The 26,098-nt window shown below is 36.9% G+C and overlaps 1 protein-coding gene across 4 annotated transcripts in view; it reads right to left on the bottom strand.

The window, feature by feature from the left end:
* FNDC3A (fibronectin type III domain containing 3A) overlaps window positions 1–26,098 on the bottom strand; it is a 113,896-nt gene that overhangs the window by 85,267 nt on the left and 2,531 nt on the right. For 2 of the 4 annotated variants that reach the window (XM_069601345.1, XM_069601346.1), the window contains exon 2: window positions 6,795–6,932. The exons of 1 other annotated variant lie outside the window; for it this stretch is intronic. In XM_069601345.1, coding sequence (XP_069457446.1) covers window positions 6,795–6,893 — 99 coding nt within the window. In that variant the 5' untranslated portion in view covers window positions 6,894–6,932. The remainder of the gene's footprint in view (window positions 1–6,794; window positions 6,933–26,098) is intronic. One more of the 4 variants, XM_069601349.1, reaches the window with a different exon arrangement.

Below are 26,098 nucleotides of genomic sequence, written 5' to 3'. Positions count from 1 at the left end.
TCTTTCCTGAGAAAGCACTAATTAATGGCTTTGGTCTAAGCTTTCTGCCTGTTTCTGCTTCTGCTTCCGGACCAAAATCTGGTGTTTTCCCTGTGGCCCAACATGGCATGGCATGCTCTCTTCTTTCAGGAAATATAAGTAACATAAATTTAGTCTCTCTATGTCATTACTCAAGTCACCTCCATAAATTAAAATCCTACAGGGACAAGTGAGATAAAATAGTAATGGAGATTTATAAAATAACAATTAATAAATTAATGAAATAGAGAAGATTCTGATAAAGACACTAGATAGGCACTGAGTTTTGAAAGACCTTAACCAAAAGTTTCCGTTTAGTTCAGTCGCTTAGTCGTGTCTCACTCTGCGACCTTATGAACTGCATCATGCCAGGCCTCCCTGTCCATCACCAACTCCCGGAGTCACCCAAACCTATGTTCATCGAGTTGGTGATGCCATCCAATCATCTCATCCTCTGGTGTCCCCTTCTCCTCCTGCCCTCAATCTTTCCCAGCATCAGGATCTTTTCAAACGAGTCAGCTCTTTGCATCAGGTGGCATAAGTATTGGAGTTTCAGCTTCGACATCAGTCCTTCCAATGAACATCCAGGACTGATCTCCTATAGGATGAACTGGTTGGATCTCCTTGCAGTCCAAGGGACTCTCAAGAGTCTTCTCCAACACCACAGTTCAAAAGCATCAATTCTTCAGCACTCAGCTTTCTTCAAATCCAACTCTTACATCCATACAGGACTGCTGGAAAAACCATAGCCTTGACTAGACGGACCTTTGTTGACAAAGTAATATCTGCTTTTTAATATGCTGTCTAGGTTCGTCATAAATTTCCTTCCAAGAAGTAAGCGTCTTTTAATTTCATGGCTGCAATCACCATCTGCAGTGATTTTGGAGCCCCCAAAAATAAAGTCAGCCACTGTTTCCATTGTTTCCCCATCTATTTGTCATGAAGTGATGGGACCAGATGCCATGATCTTAGTTTTCTGAATGTTGAGCTTTAAGCCAACGCTTTCTCTCCTCTTTCACTTTTATCAAGAGGCTCTTTAGTTCTTCTTCATTTTCTGCCATAAGGGTGGTGTCATCTGCATATCTGAGGTTATTGATATTTCTCCTGGCAATCTTGACTCCAGCTTGTGCTTCCTCTGGCCCAGTGTTTCTCATGATGTACTCTGCATATCAGTTAAATAAGCAGGGTGACAATATACAGCCTTGACATACTCCTTTTCCTATTTGGAACCAGTTGGTTGTTCCATGTCCAGTTCTAATTGTTGCTTCCTGACCTGCATATAGGTTTCTCAAGAGGCAGGTAAGTGGTCTGGTATTCCCATCTCTTTCAGAATTTTCTACAGTTTATTGTCATCCACACAGTCAAAGGCTTTGGCATACTCAATAAAGCAGAAATAGATGTTTTTCTGGGACTCTTGCTTTTCCCATGATCCAGCAGATGTTGGCAATTTGATCTCTGGTTCCTCTGCCTTTTCTAAAACCAGCCTGAACATCTGGAATGAACTTCACAGTTCACATATTGCTGAAGCCTGGCTTGGAGAACTTTGAGCATTACTTTACTAGCGTGTGAGATGAGTGTAATTGTGCGGTAGTTTGAGCCTTCTTTGGCATTGCCTTTCTTTGGGACTGGAATGAAAACTGACCTTTTCCAGTCCTGTGGCTACTGCTGAGTTTTCCAAATTTGCTGGCATATTGAGTGCAGCCGTTTCACAGCATCATTTTTTAGGATTTGAAATAGCTCAACTGGAATTCCATCACTTCCACTAGCTTTGTTCATAGTGATGATTCCTAAGGCCTACTTGACTTCACATTCCAGGATGTCTGGCTCTAGGTGAGTATGAGTGATCACACCATCATGATTATCTGGGTCATAAAGATCTTTTTTGTACAGTTCTTCTGTGTATTCTTGCCACCTCTTCTTAATATCTTCTGCTTCTGTTAGGTCCATAATATTTCTGTCCTTTATTGAGCCCATCTTTGCATGAAATGTTCCCTTGGTATCTCTAATTTTCTTGAAGAGATCTCTAGTCTTTCCCATTCTATTGTTTTCCTCTATTTCTTTGCACTGATCGCTGAGGAAGGCTTTCTTATCTCTCCTTGCTATGCTCTGGAACTCTGCATTCATATCTTTCCTTTCTCCTTTGCTTTTTGCTTCTCTTCTTTTCACAGCTTTTTGTAAGGCCTCCTCAGACATCCATTTTGCTTTTTTGCATTTCTTTTTCTTCGGGATGGTCTCGATTCCTGTCTCCTGTACAATGATATGAACCTCTGTCCATAGTTCATAAGGCACTCTGTCTATCAGATCTGGTCCCTTAAATCTATTTCTCACTTCTACTGTATTGTCATAAGCGATTTGATTTAGGTCATACCTGAATGGTCTAGTGGTTTCCCCCACTTTCTTCAATTTCAGTCTGAATTTGGCAATAAGGAGTTCATGATATGAGCCACAGTCAGCTCCCAGTCTTGTTTTTGCCATTGACGTTCACTCTTGTCATCTCCTGTTTGACCACTTCCAATTCGCCTTGATTCATGGACCTGACATTCCATGTTCCTATGCAATATTGCTCTTCACAGCATTGGACCTTGCTTTTATCACCAGTCCCATCCACAACTGGGTGTTGTTTTTGCTTTAACTCCATCCCTTCATTCTTTCTGGAGTTATTTCTCTACTGATCTCCAGCAGCATATTAGGCACCTGCTGACCTGGGGAGTTCATCTTTCAGTATCCTATCTTTCTGCCTTTTCATACTGTTCATGGGGTTATCAAGGCAAGAATACTGAAGTGGTTTGCCATTCCCTTCTCCAGTGGACCACACTGTCAGACCTCTCCACCATGACCTGTCTGAGGTGGCCCCACATGGCATGGCTTAGTTTCATTGAGTTAGACAAGGCTGTGGTCCGTGTGATCAGATTACCAAAAGTTTACATGCATTCAATATTTTTGGAAGGTAAATGAACAGAAATTAGAGAAGGTAAAGTTAAAATAGGAAAGTGCTGAACCACACAAGAAACCAAAATATCTGCACTTTCATTTTGTTGGTACCAATAGTGACTAGAACTAAGAGCATATTATGTACTTTAAAGCTCAAATTCCCTAAAGCACACGTGTGGGTTCTAACAGGGTAGGAGGAGCACTCATAAGGGCTTTACCAAGAAAAGATACAATCTCAGATCAAGCACATGCCTGAAGATGTGAAATGACATAGCCACTCTGGAAAACAGCTTGTTAGTTTCTTATAGAGCTAAACACAGATTGAGCAATGATGTTCCTAGATATTTATCCAACTAGTTGAAAACTTATGTCTAACCAAAAACCTACACATAAATGTTTAAAGCACTTTTACTTATAATTGCCAGAAACTACAAACCACCAAGCTGTCCTTTCATAGGTAAATGAATTAAGCAGTACATTCATACAATGAAGCATCATTCATATAATGTATTATTCATACAATACAATCATACAATGTTGATACAACAGTATCATTCATACAATAATAAAAAGAAATGAGCTACTGAAACAGCCACAAAAAGAAACTTTCTAGATCATATTGCTAAGGGAAAGAAGCTGGTCTGAAAGGCTACATACTGCATGATTCAAACTATAAGATATTCCGGAAAAAGATAAAAACTATAGCAACAGTAAAAATACAGCTATTTGCCAAAGTCTCAGGGGGTGGGGAGTGAGGGAGGAATAATGGAGCACTGGGGAGTTTTAAGGAAGTTAAACTGTTCTGTATAATACTATAATAATGATACATAGTATTACACATTTCCCAAAACCCACAGAATTGTACAATGCCAAGAATGAACCCTAATGTAAACTGTGGAACTTAATAATGTATCAATATTGGTTTATTGATACAATAATGTATCAATACTGGTTATTATTGGTTTATTTATTGGGCTTCCCTGGTGGCTCAGATGAAAAGAATCTGCCTGCAGTGTGGGAGACTTGGGTTTGGTCCCTGGGTTGGGAAGATGCTCTGGAGAAGGGAAAGGCTACCCACTCCAGTATTCTGGCCTGGAGAATCCCTGTGGACAGAGGAGCCTGGCAAGCTACAGTCCATGGGGTCACAAAGAGTCAGATACAACTGAGCAGTTAAGCACATTGGTTTATTAATTGCAACAAATGTTCCTATAAGATGTTAATAATAAGGGAAACTGTGTGTAAGATGTCAATGAGAAAACCTCTCAGCTCAATTTTTCTGTAAACCTAAAACACTCCAAAAATTTTTAAAAGATGAATTAAATTTTTCAAACACAAAAAACAGTTCAGGTGCTGCCAGTCAAAATGAAAGATAAATGTCTATCATAGCTTCCCTAAAAGCAACACTAGCAGTAATGATGTCAGGAGTGATTCCTTCCAGTGCAATTCATAAGCCAAAAGACCCACTATGTATGTGACATTGTATAAAATGCATTTGCTATAAAAAAGTAAGAAAATATTGATGAGTATTTTAGATAATCTGGATGGTCAACCATAAGAAAATTAATTTGATCTCAAGAGGCGGAACAGAAATCATCTCATATTCCCAAGAAGAAACAGAATGATATTCCCAAGACAGTAAAGACAAAGGACAACCTGTCTGTTATCCTAAATTGTTAACATCATGCATGTACACAAGACTTCCTTCTGTCAGGAACTGTCTTCAGCTTGCCTCTTTACTCTGGGCACCAACCAGGTGGTGTCATATCACTACAGGCAAGCTGTTAGTTTGGCCATGCTTGGCATAGCACTAAGTTCCTGAGTTAAGACAAAGAGATGTGTGTTGTCAGTTGTTACCTACTTATTGTTAGCTTCAGCTCCTTACAGTCTACCATAGCTATTGGTCTATTTTGTTACACTTATACTCAGTATCAGTCATGATTATTTCTCAGCTTACTATAACTACATCTGTTGACTTAAGTCCTGACTGACATACCTATAGAGTTTCTTCAGTCTTTTAAGCATTCACTGAGTGCTTCAATTTAAATTCAGAAAATATTTACTGAAGCTCATTTCACCCTCAAAGGTACACCTACTGTAAGCAGTTATTATTACCTCTCTCTCAGAAAGAAGTTAAATTATTTGTCTTAAGTCACCCAAATCAAATCTATCGACCAATCCTATGCTTGTTCCACTCACTGATATCTCTCCCCTAACTAGCAAAGAGTGCTAGTTAGAATTTAAGGCTTTATTCCACCTCTTGACACCTGACTTCAAAGCCTACCTAAAAACCTGTCTTCTAGAGCTACTGACTCCACCTGATCCTTCAAATCTTGCTCTAGTATGCTCTTCTATTCCCAGCTCCTTTCTCTGTATCCGTCTACACAATCACTACTATATGCTAGCCATGGTGCTCTTAAGATCTCAAGAAAAATTCTGCCAAAAGAATCTCCTTTTGAAAGAAAAGAAAGAAATAAGTCTTAAGAGGGCATGCTGGTCTTGTTTCAGCCTATTGTCTTCCCTTTAACAGACTATACACTATAGGAACTACATCAGTGTACTGTAATTAACAGCTTCAGATTCTTTCTTGTATTACACTATAAACAACTTGAAGCCAGTGATTTGCCTGAGGCAACAATGATAAAAGGCACTCCCAGAGCCTTGAAGTAAACGAATATCTGCCACATCTATTATTTTTAAGGGAGGAAAAGCCTGTTTAACGGACTTGAATTTTATCATAAAAAGCAACTTTAGTGAAATGAAGTTGTTGCTACAAGCTATCAGAGCATGCGTGAAAATAAAAACCAGTGTATACTTTTCATACCACGTTTATTCAAAACAGAAAAATGTAGAACACAAGCTCATCACTCAATTTTTCAATAGCAAAGTGAACAAAGTAGTTCGTTATCTGGTAAGCAAATAATTGCCCACTGTAGATACTAAGTTTATAAAATAACAAAATATGATTATATTTCTCTTAGTTTCCCAAGGAAGCAATATGAATAATGGAGCAAAAAAGCTTTGTGTGATCTTGGGCCTTTCTGAAACTCATTTTGTTTCATCTGCAATAGGGACAGGATTGCTGAAAAAATTAAATAAGATCATAAAGTTCTTAGCGCATGTTTTTTCCCATAGTGAGAAGCTGAATTGTTCCTTCTCTTCCCTCATTATTATTTATTATGTCCTTAATCTTTGTTTCCTTACTCACAACATTAAAATCCAGACCATACAAGGTAGCCGTGAGAATTAAGTACATAGCTTGGCACATCACAGGTACTTATGAAAGCCCATCATTCTCACCCCTTTAGGATTTCTGAGGGAATGAGGCATCAACGAAATAACAGAACTTTATTTATAAAGCCCTGGGAGAAAAACACACCAGGAATTGTGTGTTTGCTTTTAGGGGGGAGAGGGATTCTGGTGAGAAGAAAATATTTTATTATAATATAATGCAGGCAGTCATTTAATCATATAATTAAATCATGATTTCATAGTGATTTGAAGTAATGATCTATAATAACCATTGAGGCACAAGGTTAAACTTAGTTAAAAAACGTTCAGGGACTAGCATACTGTTTGCCTAAAGTAAAATGTTAAAAACAAGTTCAGTGGCAACTAAATAGAAACACAAGAAATTTAACCATTAATTAGTGAGACATTTTAGAAGCAGCTTCAAAAACAGTCTCATTTCATTTTCCTATGAAACCAGAACAACAGTGTGAACTGGATTTTAAAATATTAACAGGAACCCATTGTTGTGATGCTGCATTCTGTTCTAAATTTTGCATTCTTCTGAAAGAAATACATGTGTACTAGATATTAGAAAATAAACATTTCAGTTTCCTTACCTGTTGTGTTCCATCTGCACTTACAATAGGGGCAGACAGAAGAGAAATATCACTACTTAAAATCTGAGTTGTATCCAGTAGTGGTGGATGTTCTGCCATTATCAATAAGACATTAATATACCGGATAACCCTCCAACTCTGAAAAACAAAAATATATAGCCATTTGTATGTACATCCTTAAAAATACACTAAAATACAATGCATTCAAGATAAAGAGATATTCTGACTCTTTTTCTGTCAACAGATCACTTAAGGAAACACATTTCTTGTTTACCAACCATCTGTCAATGTAGACAGCAAATCAAGATATGTTATCAGGAGCTTCTATTTAAATTCCATGTCTGTCTGTCTATTCCTTCCATCTCTACATACCATTTATTTAATTTAACCACCACTACACTTTAGCTAAACCCTGGAATAAGAATTAAAATGCATGACTGAGTGAGGCAGCTCTATCACTGATTCTTTTTACTTGAGCTGAGAAGGTGTTTATGAAGAAACAATTAACTCTCATCACCCTATCAATCTCTAGGAACTACACAAGAACTACAATCTTTTATTGATTCCTCAGACAGAACAAAATGGTAGAAAAATTCCCTCAGGATTAGAAAAAGAAACTTCAAATTTTAAGTGTTAAGTTCTGGCTTTGGTCTTCTGTCATTCTGGTTTTATTGTTTCTTCCTAAGAACCTTACAATAAGCCAACTCATTTCAGTGAGAAAAGCTCATACATTTAGAACACTTTAACTGTATACACAGTATCACCTGTTATTTATTTTAATAAAAAGCAAAAGATTTGAGGTAGTATCAATCTACCATGTATAACATCAACCAATGTCAGCAAATTACATGTCAAAATGAGCACAACTGAGGTCAATCATAAATTTTATCAAATCTATACTGAAAGGTAAAATAAACATTGTTGGATGCTTGTAGTAGTCTACAATTCAGTAGGGTCAAAATGTTTAGCTTTTTTAAATGGAATTTTGTTTTTACTTATTCATCTTGGCCGTGCTGCACGGCATGTGGGATCTCAGTTCCATGACTGGTATCAAACCCTCGCCCCCTACAGTTTTCTTGGATTGCTTTCTTGTATGGCCATATTCACACTACATGCAAAGCAGCTGGTTTTACTTCAGCTTGCAAACTGGAAACTTCAGTCATGCAACTAAAATGTTGCATCTGGAAACCTAAAAGTTCCTTTCATTCCTGCCCAGAGAACTGTCAGCTTCTTTCAATCAATTTCTTTTAATTTTGCTATTACTCAGTTCCTATGTTCTCATCTTGTGACCACAAATACCCACTTGTTTTATTTTCTATTTTTTTTTTTACTTTACAATATTGTATTGGTTTTGCCATACATCAACATGAATCCTATGTATCTATTTTCACTTAAGTAAATTTGATATGTGAAAAAAAAGAGAAGTGATTTGTCACACTTGCTAATTTCTATGGAATGAATACACATTCCCCCACAAGCCACCATGGTTTAAAAACTGACCTGAAAATGCCTGAATTTTGAACAATCACTTTTGTACATAAGTACAAGATGGCTCCAACATATCACTCTCTATATCTATGTATCAATATTTGACCGTCTATGTGATAGTAATTTAACATCTAGCAAGTCTGGGTGAAGAATAATAGCTGGATATCTTTGTACTATTGCAAATTTTTTTTTCTAACTAATGTCAAATTAAACAATGTTTAAAAAATTGATGCCAGACAGACTGCATATCTGAATGCAAAAGGTAAGACAAAAAAGCTGCTAAAGATAACACAAAAGAAAATCTCATAACTGTGAGACAGAGAAAGGTTTTTTAAACAGGGTATAAATTATGTTTCTTAAATCATAAAGTAAAAGAATGACATACTGAACTTCATCAAGAACTATGATTCACTTAAAAAAATCTTTAAGAGAATGAGAGAGCAAGCCACAGAATGAAGGATATTTACAACATATATAACTGTAGAAGAGCACATATTTAGCAAATTCAGGCCTCCTAACAAATTGAGTTTTTTAAAAAAAAGAAAAATGAGATGAGACCTGAATACACTCTTCACAAAAATGGAAATTCAAGATACCAATAAACATATGAGAAGATTCTCAAGTTCATTATTGGGAAAAAGTTAATTAAAATCACAATGAAATGCCTACCACATACTAGGATGATAAAAGTGGAAAAGACTGATGGTATCAAGTATTAGCGAAGCTACAGAGCAACTGACACAATCATAAGGAATGTGAATGAAAACTCATAAAAATCACTTTGGAAACCAGTTTGATATTATCTACCAAAATTGAACATATATGAATATGCTATGACCTGGCTATGATTCAGCTATTAGACTCCTAGTATATGCCAAAAAGAAATGCATGAGCATGTGTATCAAAAGATAAGTACATGAAGGTATGTATGGCAGCATTCATCTTTAATAGCCATCTATAAGTAATCTAAATGTCCCTCAACAGTAAATGGAACACTGTATCTGATTCATCCAACTCACTACTATACAGCAATAAAAATTAATGGACTAGTGATACAGAGAACAACAAAAATGAATTTTATAAATACAATGTGAGTGAAAAATAGACACACAAAAAAAGAGTACATACTGAACAATTTATAGAAAGTTTAAAAACTAATTAGATTTGTCTGGTATTAAAAATCAGGTAGTGATTACCTTTGGAAAGGAAGAAAGGATGGGGACCGGGAGGGGCACGAAGGCAGTTTTGGGGCTGCTGCTACTATTCTACATCTTGACCTGGGAGGCTGTTACATGGTAATTACTAGTATGTTATAAGCTTCCTGGTGGCTCAGAGGGTAAAGAATCTGCCTGCAATGTGGGAGACCTGGGTTCAATCTCTTGGTGGAGAAGATCCCCTAGAGAAGGAAATGGGAACCCACTCCAGTATTCTTACCTGGAGAATCCCATGGACAGAGGAGCCTGGCAGACTACAGTCAATGGGGTCACAAAGAGTCAGACATGACTGAATGACTTCACTTTCAGTGTATTATAAATTTAGCTTTATACTATGTATGTACTTCTCTGCATATACTTCAATAAAATTATTTTTTAAAGTTAAAATGAACACATGATTACCTCAATTGATGTAGGAAAAAAACACTTGATAAGATTCAACAACTTTCATGATAAAAATACTCAACAAACTAGGAACAGAAAGAAACTACTTCAACGTAATAAAGGCCATGTGTGAAAACCTGAGTCAACATTATACTCAGTGATGAAAGGCTGAAAGATTTCTTCTAATCAGGAAAAAGGTTAGATGCCCACTCTCACCACACCTATTCATAGTATTGGACACAGTATTAGAAGTCATAGGCAAAGCAATTGGGCATGAAAAAGAAATAAGAGACATACAAACTGGGGAAAAATAAGTAAAACTATCTTTGTTCACAGATGACAGGATCTTAAATGTAGAAAACCTTAAAGATTTTTTTAAAAACTATTAGAACAAATAAATTTGGTAAAAATACATGACATGCAATCAATGCACGAAGATCAGCTGCATTTCTATAAACTAACTGAAACAATCTGATATCTGTTTCATGTACTTTTAAAAAGAATAATTAGGAATAAATCTAACCAAGGAGAACAAAGATTTGTATTCTGAAACCATGAAGTACTGCTAAAAGAAATTAAAGAAGACCTGAATAAATGGAAAGATATCCTGTGTTCATAGTTGGAAGGCTTAATATTGTTAAGATGTCCATAATACCCAAAGCAATCTACAGACCAAATGTGAAAGTGAAAAGTGAAAAGTGAAAGTGAAGTCACTCAGTCATGTCCGACTCTTTGCAACCCCGTGGACTGTAGCCTACCAGGCTTCTCCATCCATGGGATTCTCCAGGCAAGAGTACTGGAGTGGGTTACCATGTCCTTCTCCAGGGGATTTTCCCCACCCAGGGGTCGAACCTCGGTCTCCTGCATTGGAGGCAGACGCTTTACTCTCTGAGCCACCAGGGAAGATCAAAGAGCAAATGTAATCTCTATCAAAATCTCAATGGCATTTTTTTTCCAGAAAAATTCAGATGTGAAGAACTGACTCATTTGAAAAGACCGTGATACTGCGAAAGATTGAAGGCATGGGAGAAGGGGATGACAGAGGATGAGATGGTTGGATGGCATCACTGACTCAATGGACATGAGTTTGAGTGAACTCCAGGAGTTGGTGATGGACAAGGAGGGCTCACATCCTGCAGTCGCAAAGACACACGACTGAGAGACTGAACTGAGACCTGAGAGGAGAGAAATACATCCTCTCTCTCTTAATGTGGATGATGAAGCAGAAAGATACTGGCCACCATTTTGCAATAAGTGGACTGACTCACAATTAAGTTGCCGTCACTGAAGTGAGGAGGCAGAAATTTCAAGCCTGTTTAAGTGAACGTTTTACTTGGGAACTCCTAAATGGTACAAACTGCCTTTTGATTTCAGTGATCAAATACCCTTCCTTTTGTTTATGTCATGAAAATTCTTTTAGTAGTCCAGTGTTCCCCTCTGGGGGGCTTTATTTTATTGTTCTTTTTCTGACTTCTTGAGTAGCATGCTTAATTCATTCATTATTTTTGGTTTCTGATATTTTCAGTTAATTCCATAAAATTTCCTGTGAGTCTCACTTTGGCCTCATTAGATATTTGACCTCATTGTCATTCATTTCTATATTACTTTTTAATTTCACGCTGTATTTCTTACTTAACCCAAGAGTTCTGTGTGTTGTTTAATCTCCTGACAGATAGTTTGGGAAAGGGATAGGAGAATTTATTGAGGTTTTCTTTGTGCCTAGTATTTGGTAATTTTTATTGAATATTTCGTATGTGTGTGAAATAAAATTATGTGTTTTGAAACAGAAAAAATAAAAAATAAAAAAAAAATAAAAGAAAATATAAAGTATATTTTCTCTAGAAATCCGTGTGTAGCAAAAAGTCCAGAAGTCCTCTCCTTAAGTTTCAAAATAAGTGCAATTAAATAAGGTATTTGATAAAAAAAATAAAATAAAATAAAATTCCTATGGAATCTCAAGAATCCAAAACAGAAAAATAATTTCAAAAAGTACAAAGTTGGACGACTCAAGCTTTCTGATTTCAAAAAACATACTACAAAGCCATAGTAATCAAACAGTGTGATAATGGCATAAAGACAAATACACCAATGGAATAAAACAGACAGCCCAGAAACAAACTGTCATGTATATGGGCAAATGATCTTCGACAATGATGCCAAGACCAGTCAACAAGGAAGGGCAGTCTCTTCAACAAACAGTGATGGGAAAACTGCATATTCATATGCCAAAAAAAAGAAAGTTAAACCCTTATCTTGTACACCACATTCAAAAATTAACTCGAAATGAATTAAAGGCCCAAATGTGAAACCCATAACTCTCCAAGAAGATAACAGGGGGAAAGCTTCAAGACACTGGACTTGGCAATTATTTCTTAGATATAACACCAAGAGTAAAGGCTACAAAAACAAAAATAGACAAATAGGACATCAAACTCAAATACTTTTGTGCGTCAGAGGACACACTGAGTAGAGTGAAAAGGCAACCTATGGAAATGGAAAAAAAATACTTGCAAACTTAGCTCCAGTTGCTACGAAATACCACAGATTGGGAGGCTTAAACAACAGACATTTATTTCTCACAGTTCTAGAGGGTAGGAAGTCTAAGATCTGGATGCCAGCATGGTCAGGTTTTTGGTGAGGGCCCTTCTCCCAGCTTGCAAAGGACTATCTTCTTTCTGTACCCTCACATGGCCAAGAGAGAGAAAGCTCTGGTCTGTCTTCCTCTTCCTGGACTTAAAGGGCACTAATCCCATCATAGGAGCTCCACCCTCATGAATCACCTACCTCACAAAGGCCCCACTCCTTAATATCAACACATAATGGTACAGGGTTACATATGAATTTTGGAACGACACAAACATTTAGTCCATACTAAATTCTGCCCCTGCCCCCCCCCCAATTCATATCCTCTTTTCATGTAAATTAAACACACACACACACACACACACACAAACAACACATTCATTCCATCCCAAGAGCCACAAAAGTCTTAACCCATTTCAACACAGAGTCTAAAATTGCATCTAAATCAGATTTGGGTGAGACCTGAGGTACAATTCATCCTGAGACAAAATTCCTCTCCCACTGTGAACCTGTGAAACCTGTTAAGTTTCATGCTTCCAAACTACAACAGTAAAACAGGCATTAGATATTCTCATTACAAAAGGAAGAAATCAGATGCAAAGGGTGACAGGTCCCAAGGAAGTTCAAAATCTAGCAAGGCAAATACCATTAGATTTTCAGGCCAGAGAATAAGAATATCTTTGGTTCCAGGCTCTGCCCTCTGGACCCTAAGGGGTGTGCCATCACTTCCAAAGACATTCCTTTCGCTTGGCAGAGTCTTACCCATGTGACTCTGCAGGGCAGAAGTTCCATTCTGTGAATTCAAGGTGGAGGTACCCTGCCCTTCAGGCCTGTGCACTCTGACCCTGTGGTACTAGCAGCCCTGATGACCCTGAGTCACCTTTGGGATACTTCTCTATTCTTGAAGAATAACACATGTTTAAAGCCTTCCTTCATTGCATTCTCCTTGCTTCCTTGAGTCTCACACCTGGCCCTTTAGCCCCACCTGGCAGTGTTTTTAACGGTATAATTCCATCTCTTCCTAGCTTCTGTTGAGATGCTGATTAAGTCCTTGGCTCAGGTCCACACTAATATCCTTATTAAATGGTTGGTGAGCCACACTCTTGGTGTTTTTCCTTCTGAAGGTGCTTTCTCATTTTTGCAACCTGGATAGGCTGATAATTTTCCAAATACTTTTAACTTCTGGTTCTTTTCTGCTTAACAAACCCTTCTTCAATTCATTTCTCTTCTTTCACATTTTGCTATACACTGTCAGAAGGAATCAAGCCACTCCTTCAACACTTTGGTTAGAAATCTCCTCAGTTAACTATCTGATTTTATCACTCACAAGTTTCACTTTCCACAAAATGTTAGAACATGAACACAACACCGCCTAGTTCTCCACTCCTTTATAATAGGGATCACCATTTCTCCATTGTCCAATAACAAGTTTCTCATTCTCATCTGGGACCTCCTCAGAATAGCCATTACAGTCTATATTTCTACCAACATTCTGTCCATGATCATTTATGAATTCTCTGAAATGATGGAGCTTTTCTCTTCCAGCTCTCCTCTCTTCTTTCTAAGCTCTCACTATTTGCCATTAGCAGTCCCTTAATGACAATTTTGGGCTCCCCTGGTGGCTCAGTCGGTAAAGAATTTGCCTCCAAAACTTAGTCAACTCTCCATGAACTTGGGAGTAACTAGTTAGTGCAGTAGTTCTTGGGTTCCTCAGACTCAGAGCCTACCTTAATATAATCACATATTTTGAGATATCCCTTTCCTATTCTGAAATGAAATTCACAGGTAATGCAATCTAACTATACAGATAAAAAATAAATGTGAAATACCACCTGTCATATGAAAGAGAAATATAAAGAATATAACCTGATATGTATATCAACACATACATGGCTAAACTGGAAGATAAATTCTACAAATTTCCAAAACACTTCATGGGGAGGAAAACTAAGCTGGGTGAGACCACTTAGTGCTCTATTCTCCCTGGTGCTGGATGGTGCAACAAGTGATTGACAAGTAAGTTCTTTGTGACTTAGAGCAGGTTACTTTTTTCTCTGAGCTGGAGTGTCTTCATACTGAAATGAGAACACCGCTTACTTCACAGGAATGCTGCCTGTATCACTTTTTTACACACAAAGCACTCAGGACTACATCTAGCCCATAGTAGGGTCTCAGTGCATGTTGATTCTCATCATTTCTTTCTTGGAGGAGTCAAAGTTACTGTGGGTCCAAGGGTTATTTGTCCTCTTTGCAAGGGATACCTGATTGGGTTTAGTGTTCTTCTACTGGGGGAAATGAGAAGTGGGAGTAATTCAAAGACCAAAATGTTAAAGGAACAGTGACTTTTACTGCTCTCCACTGCTCCCGCCCCTTCTCCAAGTAGGTGAAATTAACATGGGTCAAATACATGGGTTAAACTGCCGTTCCTTCTCCCCAGCCCAGTCTTTTCATGCTAGGGACCTTAGTTCCATTCAGTTGCGTTCAACTTTTTGCAACCCCATGGACTGCAGCACGCCTTTTCCTGGCACATACATCAAGTTTGTCCAGCCTCTACTCATTCAGTTCAGTTCAGTTCAGTCGCTCAGTCGTGTCTGACTCTGCGATCCCATGAATCGCAGCACGCCAGGCCTCCCTGTCCATCACCAACTCCCGGAGTTCATTCAAACTCACGGCCATCGAGTTAGTGATGCCATCTAGCCATCTCATCCTCTGTCATCCCCTTCTCCTCCTGCCCCCAATTCCTCCCAGCATCAGAGTCTTTTCCAACGAGTCAACTCTTCACATGAGGTGGCCAAACTCTACCCATCACCCAGTTCCAAAGCCACTTGCACATTTTTAGATATTGCACTCTACTTATCATACCAATTACTGTCTTAGCTTGTGCTACTGGAACAAAATACCACAGACTGGGTGGCTTAAACACCACACATTTATTTCTCACAGTTCTTGGAGGCCGAGAGTCCAAGATCAGGTGCCAGCACAGATTCTTGGTGAGGGCCCTCTTCCTGGCCTGCAAATGGCTACTCTCTTGCTGTATCTTCTGTGTCTTATAACAATTAGTGAATCCATCATGAGACCTCCAGCCTCATGACCCCATCTAAGCTTAATAATCTTCCAAAGACTCCACCTCCAAAAACAATCACATTGAGGTTTAGGGCTTCAAGATGTGAGTTTGTGTGGGTGGGTGGGGGGAGGAGATATTCGGTTACAACACTACTAGGTTTAGGAACAGTACTGTTTTCTCACTCAGTCCCTGTCATAATTCTGAAACTGTACCAGTTTCCTTGTGCATACATTTTACCAAAGTTTCTCTTCCTAACCTTTTTATTAACAGCCATCCATTCTACATGAACTTGTTCTATTTTAATGATGCTGCTGTCATAATGATAACAGTCGAGACCTAGAAGCCAAGGTAGATAACTCATGGAAATAAGCTTGGCCGGGGGTTTGAAACTTCAGCTCTACTTGTTCAAAAACTATGTGGGAAAATACAAAGAAAGATCCTACTTGGATTACAGCCAGAGTGTAACTGACAGACACATAGGAAAATTATGTACATTTATTAATATATTGAGAAATCCAATTTTTTTTTTGGTCTTTTGCCTTGTCTAAATCAATGAAACTAAAAATTATAGGATTCCAAGGCCACACATGAAACACAAGGCTTTTATACACTCCAAGGTAGATTTAGTACATTTAAATCTACATTTTAGGATTACTTGAAAATATACATATGAAAAAACATTAGGTAAAAATATTAAAATTACAGTAGCAACTATATTAAGATAGTGGAATTACAGTATTTTTTTCTCTATTTTGTCAACTGTTTTGTAATATGGCTATGGTTTTTTCACTTTTATCAAAATTCTGATTTAAAAATGAACGGTCTTGAGAAGCCACAACTTCTCAAGGCAACTACAGAGTTGCATCCAGCTGTAAAAAACTACCTAAATATCCTTTAGGGAAATTTCAAGAAATTCTGCTTGAACTTGGACTTTTATCCAAATTACTAATTCATCTTATGAACTGATATCCTAAAATGTACTTTTCCAATTTAGATCCTTTTTTTTTTTCAAATGTCTCGATTTTTTACTTTCTAAACTTGACGACATTAGATTAAAAAAAGAGGAGGGGGAGCATTTTAAAATCCCCCTGCAGTGAAACTTACCGAGATGAAAGTCACAGAAACCACTATGCAAAATCATCTTATTATTTCTTACCAGCACCCCAAAACAAACATTTCACAGATCTGGCAATAAGTACATGATGTTAGATTATATTTTTCCTAAGACTAATTATAATTAATTCAATTACCCTGTTTGATGTTAATGGTACTCCAGAAGAGTGACTCTTAAAAAAAATTGATAGATATAGCTAAACTTCTACCCTAAAAAGACTTCCTTGGTGGTCCAGTGGTCGAGAATCTACCTTGCAACGCAGAGGATGCAAGTTCAATCCCTGGTCAGGGAACTAAGATCCCACATGTGGCAGGGAACTGAGCCTATACATGGCAACTAGAGAGTCTGTGCACCACAAGTAAAGATCCTGCAAGATGCAACTAAGACCTGACACAGCCAGGGCTTCGCTGGTGCTCAGCGGTAAGGAATTCACCTGCCAATGCAGGAGACACAGGTTTGATCCCTGGTCTGGAAAGATACCACGTGCCATGGAGCAACTAAGCTCACGTTTCCTAACTACTGGGGCTGCGGTTTACAGCCTGGGAACCGCAACTACTGAAGCCTGTGCACCAGGGTCTCCTGCTTGCCAGGCAGATTCTTTACTGCTGAACTACCTGGGAAGCCTGTATGAGGTTTAGGGGAGTGGTTTATTTATTTGTTTATTTATTGTTGGGGGAGTGGTTTAAATATAACTGTGTAGACTGGTGAGTGTCTTGCTTTTTCATGTAAAATGTCTTAAGAGTTTTCTAAAGAAGTATATCTGTATCTACTTCATCCTTTTTCATGACTGTCTAATATTCTACCAGGAGGGTACACTATAATTCCAATGATGAGCACAACATGCTTTCATCTTTCTTCATGTATTTCCCTTTCTTCAAGGAAAAATCATGTAGTATTCTCTATGAAGCTATGATATTATTTCTGTATTACAGATACACAGAAATGAAACTTTTGGTTTAGAAGTACACACTTTTTGCTCAGCCATGTCTGACTCTTTGCGACCCCATGGACTGTAGCCCACCAGGCTCCTCCGTCCATGGGATTCTCCAGGCAAGAATACTGGAGTGGGGTGCCATTTCCTTCTCCAGGGGATCTTCCCAACCCAGGGATCGAACCCAGGTCTCCCACATTGCAGGCAGACGCTTTAACCTCTGAGCCATCAGGGAAGCCTTCAAAATTGATAGATATAGCTAAACTTCTACCCTAAAAAGATAAAACTGTTCATACTCGAAATTCAACAGTTTGAGTGGCTACTTTCCAATCTGATACTTAGCTGAGGTTTTCCAATTTTTGCCAATTAACAAAGATTTAAAAACATCTTATCTCATCGACGTTTTGAATTTCTCTTATTATTGGTGTGTTTGAGTATCTCTTCAAAACTGTGTAGGCTATATTTCTACTTCTATGAATTTCCTACTTACATCCTTTCTCATTTTCTACCAGGTTGATTTGTAGGCACACCTTATATACCTTGAATATTACTTTGTCTATTACATGTCAAATATTTTAGCCCAAGCCACCATGCTTGTCTTTTTTAATGCCATTTAAGTTTGACATCTCATTTGAAATGGCTTTCACTGCCCTGAAATTTTTTAAAAATTTATTTCTTCCAAAATTTTTGCCATTTTATTTTTTACTTACTGAATGTATTTAGTCCAGCTGGAACTTAGTTTTGAGAGTGCCACAAAGTGAGTACTTAAATTATCTTTACCTCAACAGAACAGCCAATTGTCTGGCATCATTTATAGACTAGCTCTTCCATTACTCACTTGTTTACCATATAATAAATTCTTCTGTAACCATGGAGCTCCTCCTGAATTCCTTATTCTGTTCCTTTGATCAACATGCTCATTCCTACTCCAAACTCTTATTAATAATTATAATTTTACGGTATGTTTTTTTATCTTTGAAAACAAAAGGTAAATTCCCTTTTGTTATGCTTCATATTGAAACGTATCTGTCCATTCTGGTGCACTTTTTAAAAAATGTAGATTTATTTTAATTGGAGGTTAATTACTTTACAATATTGTATTGGTTTTGCCATACATCAACATGAATCCGCCACAGGTGTACACGTGTTCCCCATCCTGAACCCCTCTCCCACTTCCCTCCCCATACCATCCCTCTGGGTCGTCCCAGTGCACCAGCCCCAAGCATCCAGTATCATGCATTGAACCTGGACTGGCAATTCATTTCATATGATATTATAAATGTTTCAATGCCATTCTCCCAAATCATCGCACCCTCTCCCTCTCCCACAGAGTCCAAAAGACTGGTGCACTTTCTCAAAACTTGAAACATCAGTTGGTCAAATCCCATTTTAAAAATTCTGTTGGATTTCTAATTAGGATTACACTGTCTTTACTGATTAACTTGGTAATTAAGTTCTCACAGTCAGGAATATACTATTATTCTATTAGTTTAAGATCTTCTTGTACTTTTTTTCTTCAGATGGTGCAACATATTTCTAAAAATTTCTTAAGTATTTTACAATCTAGGCTTCTACTTTTCTTACTGTTTTTCACAGTTGGTTATTGCTGGTTTATAAGAAAGCTAATGAATCTTCTAAGTTTATCTGATAGCCACTTGGTTTACTGAAATCTCTTTTTGATTTAAATAATTTTCTGTTGCCTGTCTTACATTTTCTAAGTAGATAATTGTATCAACTGCAAATAGTAACTATAATATATCCCACCTCACTCCTCTTCCCCATTATTTAGAGGTTATTTTTCTTGTTTCTTAATTACTGGCTACTTTGACCAATGTTCCCTTCTTTTAATGAAAATACTTCTAATAGTTCACTATGACATTTAATACAGGTTTCTGGTAGTCTCTTTACAATATTATTTTTGGTTGATAAAAAGTTGTCAGGGATAACCAAATTTTAGAAAATGATTTCTTTTTTTAACATCAAAGAGAGAAACATACACTTTCCTCCATTAACCTATTAATATAGTGAATTACATTAATATATTTCCTAATACTGAATCAATATTACACTCCTGGAATTCTACGTATCAGAACTGGTATGATTCAAAGCTAGGCTCTGGAGTCAGATGCCTGGGTTCAAATCCCAAATCTTTCACTAACTAGTTATATGATTTTAAGCAAGTTATTTAACTTCTTTGTGCTTCAGTTTCTTCATTTTATAAATGATGACCATAATATCTACCTCAAAGAGTTGTTTTAAGGATTAAGTAAACTAATATATATAAAGTTGTTTACAACAGTATACAGAATACAGAAAGCATTTAATACATAAATAATTGTTACCATTTACTGAGTGCCTTACATTTGCCAGCCAAAAGGTATGCAGCATTACAGGGGTCAGCAAACTAAGACCTGTGCACTGAATCTGGCCTCCTGCCAGCTTTTATTGGAATGCAGTTATACCCAATATTTATAATTTATCTATGGCTATTTGTAAGGCTCCTAAACCACAGTTAAGTAGTTGCAACAGAGTTCATATGGCCACAAAGCCTAAAATACTTACTGTCTGCTCCTTTACAGAAAAAAAACAAAACAAAACTGCCAACCTGTGAAGTACTCTTCAAACTCACAGAGTTCAGTCTAACAGGTGAGACAGTCAAGTTAAAATATATATACACACATATATATATATGCTACAGGATGTTACGTACACAATCATGATATTCTGAGCATACTGTGGAAACATACGGCAGTTCAGTACTAAACTACAGAAAGGATTCACACGAGAAGAGAGATAAAAGAAGAGGTATTTTATTTACTTTTCATTTTAAAATATTTTTATATGCCTTTCTCTCTTATCTAACTGTGTGAATTGCTACACAAAAGGAATACAATGTTGATTTCTGTGACATTCATATTCTAAGTATCCAGAACATTTAAGCTTTTTAACAAATGATAGATATATAAGTGAATGGTGAAAACAAGAATTTGGATACCTAACAACGATTAGAAATGCCTATCAAAGGTCTAGATATAAGTATCCCACGGCAAGTATTTTACTTGCCATGTTAAATAGGCTCTTTTTAAATCCCTGTAACAGCTAATTCTAGGAGACAGATCCCTGTATTACCCCTCTTTAAAGTAAGGAAACTAAGGTAAAGTAATATGTTCATGTTCGTAACAGCCAGTAAAGGAAGAAGTCAACAAAGAAACCTATACCTGCCTAACGTAAAATACATGCTGTTTATACTACAAAGTTGGCAAGTGGTGGGAAATGGATATAGTCAAAGAATTGTTGTTGTTTTGTTGCTAAGTCATGTCCGACTCTTTGAGACCCCATGGACTGTAATCGGCCAGGCTCCTCTGTTCATGGGATTTCCCAGGCAAGAACACTAGAGTGGGTAGCCATTTCCTTCTCCAGGAGATCTTCCCAACCCAGGGACCAAACCTGCATCTCCCGCATTGCAGGCAGATTCTTTACCACTGAGCCACCCGAGAAGTCCAGCCACAGGATATCATCAGAGTACAAACTCTTAAGATAAAGACAGAATACTTTATAATTGACACAGCAGGAACTGTAGTGTAGTTTAATTTCTAAAACTGAGCAATGATTTAAATAAATTTGTATTTTTGAAGGAATAGTCTGGAAGCAGCCTGAAGATGAACTAGAGGGACAGCTGCCCACACATTCTACCCAAAGTCTACTCTGTCACACACATTAGACCAGTTTTGGTCAGGTTCAAGTAATTGATAAAAAAAATATGATTCTAGCACACTATGGAATTTGAAGAATAATGATCTGAAGTACTGGCAAGAGCTAGTTCTAATACAGAAGAAACAAAAATATATTTCATAAACTACTAACTAAAATGTAAGGGAAAATATATATTGCAAGTGAAAATATTACATTAAAAAAATTAAGTCTAAGAATGAAACTGTGATTGAGAATGGCTGTCACAAGAAAGACTCACAGACTTAAGAGAATGAATTTATGGTTACCGAGGGGAAGGATGGGAGGGAGAGATACAATGGAAGTTTGGGATTGACATGTATACACCGATATATATAAAATAGATAAACACCAAGGACCTACTGTACAACAAGGGAACACTGCTCAATACTCTGTAACAACATAAATGAGAAAAGAATTTGAAAAAGAATAGATCCATGTATAATTGATCTCTCTGCTGTACACCCGAAACTAACATAGCATTGTCAATCAACTATGCTCTAATTAAAAAAAACTTTGGAAAACAAGAAAGTATGGCTATCACAAGCCAACCAAAAAATTTAGAGAATGAAAACATAATAAAATCACAAAAAATTACATCTTCACTTTTATTTTCATTTACGCCAATCTAAAGACAAATGGATTTTGAAGTAAATGAAATCATTACTCCCTTCAAGCTAGATCTCAACAAAAGTACACAGTTGTATTTGACATCTATTCCTGCAAAGAAAGCATATAATTACTTTTTAAAGAAATGTCTTAACTGTGCTTTAAAATGTACTTAAACATCTGTTTAGAACTGCCAGAGAAGTAGGCAGATTTTTTTTCCTCCTCACTAGGGAATTGGATTTCACTAAGAAATCACTTAAATTGTTTAAATTGTTCTGTTCAAATATATGTTAAAATGTGGATTCTAAAGAAGGAAAGCAGAACACGGTAACTTTCAGACATTTTTGATAGAGTCTGATTAACAATCTATCAAATGCAGAGATCTTTTACACCGAGGTTTATTTCAAAGCACATATCATACTTACTTTGTATTTCTAACAACTAGCACATAAGCAATCTCAAGAAGTGAGGCAGGAAGAGATAGAAGTCAATCAGAATAGCTTCATCTATAAAATGAGAGTACCACCACATATCTGGCAGTCTATATGGGATTTAAAAAATATAATCAACTTTCCAGTCAGAGTTCAAGTGGATCTTATTACTATATATACAGAAATAGTCATCTACTTGAGAAAAAAAAACACATAAGGAATTCACTTTTGCATATTTCTATCCCACTGTGGAAAGACTAGCTGAATTTCCTTGGAATAGATCAGTATTCTCCTGCAAAGAGGAACACAGGCATTGGATAGGGACAATGAAAGATTAATAAGAATGGAAAGAAAGCTTTTAAAATGTGCACTCTCTTTGCCAAGAAGGCAGTTAAAAGTTTTGAGTAAACTAAATGTTTACTGGAATACTATTATTTACAGAACTTTGGAGGATAAAGCTTGAACTCATTTCTGGTATTACTAAAAAAAGGTTGCATTGCTTGCAATGTAAAAACATATGGTACATTAATACCATCATGGTTTCCAACATCTCTTTGGGTGCTCACGATATTTCTGTGGGGAAAATAGGATATATATTACTCTCATTTTAAGAACTGGGAACCCAAGACTGAAAAATAAAACACGTAATCTGAAATCATATGGCTAATAAGGGTAAAGTTGGAACTCAAATCCAAAGTACTTTTATCTCCTATCTAGGAAACGGAAATAGCTGGAATAATGAAGCTGTTTCAAATACTGACAAAAGTGGGGTGGCAGAGTGAATTGTTAATTTCTCCTTAAAGCGAAATTTAAAAAGCTGAACTTTTATTATGTAGCAATTCATGAAGGATTGAAATTTACTTCAAAAGGTCTATAATGCCTTAAAACTGAAAACAGTAAACACATACACAAAGTATGGAAAATGCTAGTACAAGTAAAAGGGCAAGAGTTAACTTCAGTTTGGGGGTTTTGTTGGTTTGTCTGCTTTCAATGTCTTTAACAGGGAAAAAAGAAACTCTATTGATTTTACCCAGACAGCTCTCCATCTTATATATCTTTACTTTTCCCAACACCCAATGCTATCTCTAACATACAGAATGTATTCACTAATACCTACCCGATTCAAATAAACTTCTCATGATATATTCTTACTTTCTTGGTAAGACAAAATACAGAGTAACCCTAGCCAATTTTATTCATGCAACCATAACCTGAAGTACCACTATTTATCTGGTAATGGTACATGAAACACAATGCGCTGAAGGAAACAGAACTGCCGAAACACACACCTATAAATTTAGAAACTTCAAAAGATATTTCATGTAGAGGAATTTTCAAAATAACTGATACTTACCCTTTAAATCACTGTAACTTATCTTTAAACAATCACAATGAAAATATTTTAAAAGAGATTTCTAGGTCTTTTTTCTCTGCCTCAATCTACATGTGATACAATCTTTTCTTGATGACTCAAGCTCATCAATGTGAATGTCAATTATGTGACTCTCGGAGTTACTGAGGGACGTTGCAACTGCTCTTCTCTTTACTAACTCCTCAACTACTTTTACAGACACTGCTTCCTGCTACGTGTTCCCCAGTTGTCACAGGCCACCAGCATCCCACCCAAGGCTTCTACAATGACAGCTGTAGTTTAAAAAATGTACAACCTGAATAGGCAGTTGATATACTTAACCTTATACAGATTCTAAATCAAGCCCTGGAGTAGCTATTTTCACTGCTCTAAGGACTAGCTCAAAGGCTTTTCTTCTTTCACTTCCTAGTTCTGAAACTCAGTCTAGGCAGTTGCTAGAAGTTTGGTCACAAAATAACAATTACAATAGAAGTTATTTCTGCCTGTTCTCTTTATTTTTAACATATGGAAAAACATAAATGATACTCAAAACACACAAAACAACCATGTAGGCAAATGATGTAAGGCAGCTCACATTATGTGCTATATGGACAATTAACTAGCCAATTATTAGCCAACAGTCAGCAAAGTAGGCCCGCTGGTCAAATTCTGCGATTGGAAGAAAACAAATAAAAAAGGATATTCAACAGAGACTATAAGTGGCCCACAAGGCCTAAAGTATTAGCTATCTGGCATTCTACAGAAAGTCCGCTGATCCCTGATCTAAGCTATAATAAACACACACATATAAAATATATAAGCTATTCCTCAAACATAAAGCTTAAGTTATTAATATGTCAAGGTAGATGCAGCATTCTTCCAGTGATGGCTTCACAATGACACAGGCAAACTGTCCTGTCCAGCCCTGCCTATTCCTTTCTTGACCATGTTATGGCGCTTTTAGCCAAAATCTTGACTTGAACCTTCTTTTCTTCTTCCTCCTGATACTTACCCTCTCAGACTGGTCTCCTTGAATGTCCTTCCTTTTGCTTGATCCCAAAATCCTTCCTAAGATTCAAGTCTGACTTCTTCTGAATGCCTTCCAGGATCATTCCTGCCCTCAGTAGCCTCACTTTCCTTTAAATTCCAGTTCTTGCCACATAATTTAATAAGGCCATCTTGTATTTTTTGTTAAGGATTTCTTGTGTGTTAGTCTAGTATCCCCAACTAGTCTGTAAACTACTTGAAGGAAGGAAACACATCCCATTGCTTTTGTATCCCCACTCTAATAGCTCACCATCCTCTGAGCATGTCATCTCTCCAGAGATGACACATTCAACTCTCTATCTTGAGAAAAAAAAGCCCGAGGCCTGGTAATGGATGATAAGTGATTGGAAATATCAAAGGAAGACACATACAAAGGAACTTGATGTAAGACCATAGATTACACCACAAACTTATAAAGTATATGTGAAAGGTAAGCAAAACTACCACAGTGGGAGGGTGGAGATAAGATCAAGGGATAAAGAGGCCACAGCATAACACTCTGAAATAAAATGAGGCCAAAATATTAAGAAAATAGTAAAAGCTCCCAAAACAGGTTAAAAAAAAATTGTCTGTCACCATTATTGGTCATTCATTTCTTATTAAGCAAGCAGCTCTCGACACTGATATCCACAGGGGCCATTTTTCTTTTTCTTTTTGCAATGTGATAAACAGAAGCACTGAAAAAGACTCAGTGGAATTGCAGGCAGAGCATTCTAAACCTTTGGATTTACAATATTGTGAATTTATTTGAAATCTGCTAGAGACTGCTCGGGGGAAAAAAGCAATCATTTATCTTTTGATCACCTGGCTAATAAAACTGGAAATCATATGCATAGCCCTACATCATTCTCAAAGACATCACCTAGACTCATTTTCATAGAAAAATGCCCCAAGAACATTAAAGAAAAAAAAAACCTTTAGGTTATCTCATCAAACTGTATTTTAAAAATACAGGCAAAATAGATGCACAAGCCTTGGGTATATACATATTAAAATAGACAAATATTTTTTAAACAGACATAACTATTAACCATCAATCTAAACTAAAATTATAAATTAAATGCTCTTCACCCAAGTAAAGCTACAAAAGATGATGAGAATATTAATCATGCATCCCTGTTCTTTCCTGGGTTTCGTAGCCTCTAAATCCTGACCTCTGCCTGGCTGGTTAGAGAAGAGGAAGAAATTTTTTCTTAGTCAGTAATAAAATATGTTCAATAGTATACCATAGAACTTAAAAAATTAGAACATAATTATTAAATGCAAGAGAAAATAAATCAGCTTTCAGTTACTCATATAAAGGGGGAAAGTGATGACACAGACGACATCAAAAGGTAATTCTAAATCTGTTTTTTTGAA

Source organism: Ovis canadensis, chromosome 10 (assembly GCF_042477335.2).
Source record: "Ovis canadensis isolate MfBH-ARS-UI-01 breed Bighorn chromosome 10, ARS-UI_OviCan_v2, whole genome shotgun sequence".
NCBI lineage: Eukaryota > Metazoa > Chordata > Mammalia > Artiodactyla > Bovidae > Ovis > Ovis canadensis.
The sequence above is the reverse complement of the archived record's forward strand: the minus strand, read 5'-3'. Positions and strand labels throughout refer to the sequence as shown.